Genomic DNA, 1,705 nt, shown 5'->3' with positions numbered 1-1,705 from the left:
GGCCCGGCCGGAGTCTCCCGCCCCGGGCTCCACACAGCCGCGCCACGGCCCTGCCCCCGCCGCGCTAATGGACGGAAAGCCTGCCCGGGCCCGCCGCCTCCCAAGCCATCTCTGGAGACAGACTGGTGGCAGGAGACAGTGCACAGAGCCTCGAAGACAGAGGGACTTTAATCCCCCACCCCCCAAAGAGTTTCCCCGGCGATTGATTTATAATCTGTAACATACAAAGACAGGGCTGGAATCCCAGCCGTCGGAAACGTGCCCAAACACGTGGAAAAAAAAATCCTCTCTACCTAATACACTTTCCAGGCTTCGTTTGCCCTGAATATAATCCCAGACAGTGGACTTTACCAAAGGAGGCGGTAGAAAGATGCGGTTCCTTTGGACCAGACTACAGCTGCCATCCCTAACGATATCGGTGGAAATAGTTACAGCAATCGCAGCAATCGACCTGCCGTGCCCTCCCCTGCTAGTCTCAGTCTCTCTCTCTCTCTCTCTCTCTCTCTCTCACACACACACACACACACACACACACACACACACATTCCCGCAGCCTGGCTCGGTGAGCTCCAGAAACTTAGAAAAGGAACTCATTGTAGTACCTGTGGAGGGGGAGGGAAGGATGGGAGTGAGACGGGAGTAGGGAGGAGGCGCTGTTTGGGGTCATTTGAAACGAAATGTTATCGCCTTTCAAACGGCCTCTCCTAGGGAAATTCCCGTGCCCTTTATCAGAAAGGCGGGGCGCGGGGGTGGGGGGATGAAGAAGCCGAGATGCCAGCCAAGGCTGCACCTTGCTCCGGGACCAGCCGGGAGGGGGAGGGCACCCGAGAGGCGCGGAGGTCTCACGGCGCCTCTCCGAAGCCTTTCTTTGTGGCCTCGGGTTTCAGCCCACCAGTGTCAGAACGTGAGTCCCCTTTGTCTAGCTCCCCGTTGAGCCCCCCTGGACGGGATGCGAAGCCAACCCTTTTGGCTTGCCAGCTCCCTCGCTCGCCCTCTCTCTCCTATTTCCCCCAAGTTCGATGGGCCGTGGTCTGTTTGGCCGAACGCGGAGTGCTTCGAAGGGGCGAGCGGTGTGCATGTGCGCCTGATTATCAAAGCTGCAGGAAAGGAGCGCGTTTGTATCTGTGCGCAAACCTCTTCGACCCGGCGCTGTGCATGCGCTGCCTAGGGACCTGCAAATGTCCCCAGCCGTGACCGGCACCGAGGACCCCGGGACAGAATCCCTGGCTCGCAGAACTGCAGTCGGCGACCTGCGTATCCTGCGCCCGAGTCCCCGGGAGGCGTGTTAACCGGGACCTGCGGGCTCCACAGCGTGCGCGGCCCAGGGAGAAGGATGCTGAGGATGCACCGCAGGAAGGCAGGCAGGGGCGGCGGGCGACTTACGGACATCCTGGCCCTGACACCGAAGGACAGCGGCGACGAGCAGCGTCAGCAGCACCAGCGTCTGGGGAGCCCCGAGGCGGATCATGGCTCACCGCGGGGCCTGGCGGAGCCGGGCCCGGGCGGAGCGCGGCGAGGCGGCAGGAGCACGGCGCGGGTCCGGGTCTCTACCGCGCCCTCATGCAGGAGGCCGTGGAGCAGGAGGTGGAGGCGGGAGACCCGGCAGCCCTGCAGTGCTCTGCGTCTTCTCCCCGCCGCGGCGCCCGTTATATGCGCCCGGCCCCTTTCGAGGCTGGCGAACTCGCCCAAACCGCGGGCCGCCCCC

At 63.0% G+C, this 1,705-nt stretch overlaps 1 protein-coding gene across 1 annotated transcript in view; it reads right to left on the bottom strand.

Annotated features, from left to right (window-relative positions):
• The window catches only part of COL2A1 (collagen type II alpha 1 chain), a 32,160-nt gene extending 30,461 nt beyond the window's left edge, over nt 1-1,699 (bottom strand). Inside the window, exon 1 of the mRNA XM_008069255.2 lies at nt 1,384-1,699. Within this exon, the coding sequence (XP_008067446.1) occupies nt 1,384-1,468 (85 nt within the window). The 5' untranslated portion in view covers nt 1,469-1,699. The remainder of the gene's footprint in view (nt 1-1,383) is intronic.
• Between the last annotated feature and the right edge of the window lie 6 nt (nt 1,700-1,705).

The sequence above is a fragment of the Carlito syrichta genome, unplaced genomic scaffold (genome assembly GCF_000164805.1).
Source record: "Carlito syrichta isolate Samal-C Ts95f unplaced genomic scaffold, Tarsius_syrichta-2.0.1 Scaffold311884, whole genome shotgun sequence".
Classification (NCBI taxonomy): Eukaryota; Metazoa; Chordata; class Mammalia; order Primates; family Tarsiidae; genus Carlito; species Carlito syrichta.
Note: the sequence above shows the minus strand (reverse complement) of the source record. Positions and strands in the feature narration are given on the sequence as shown.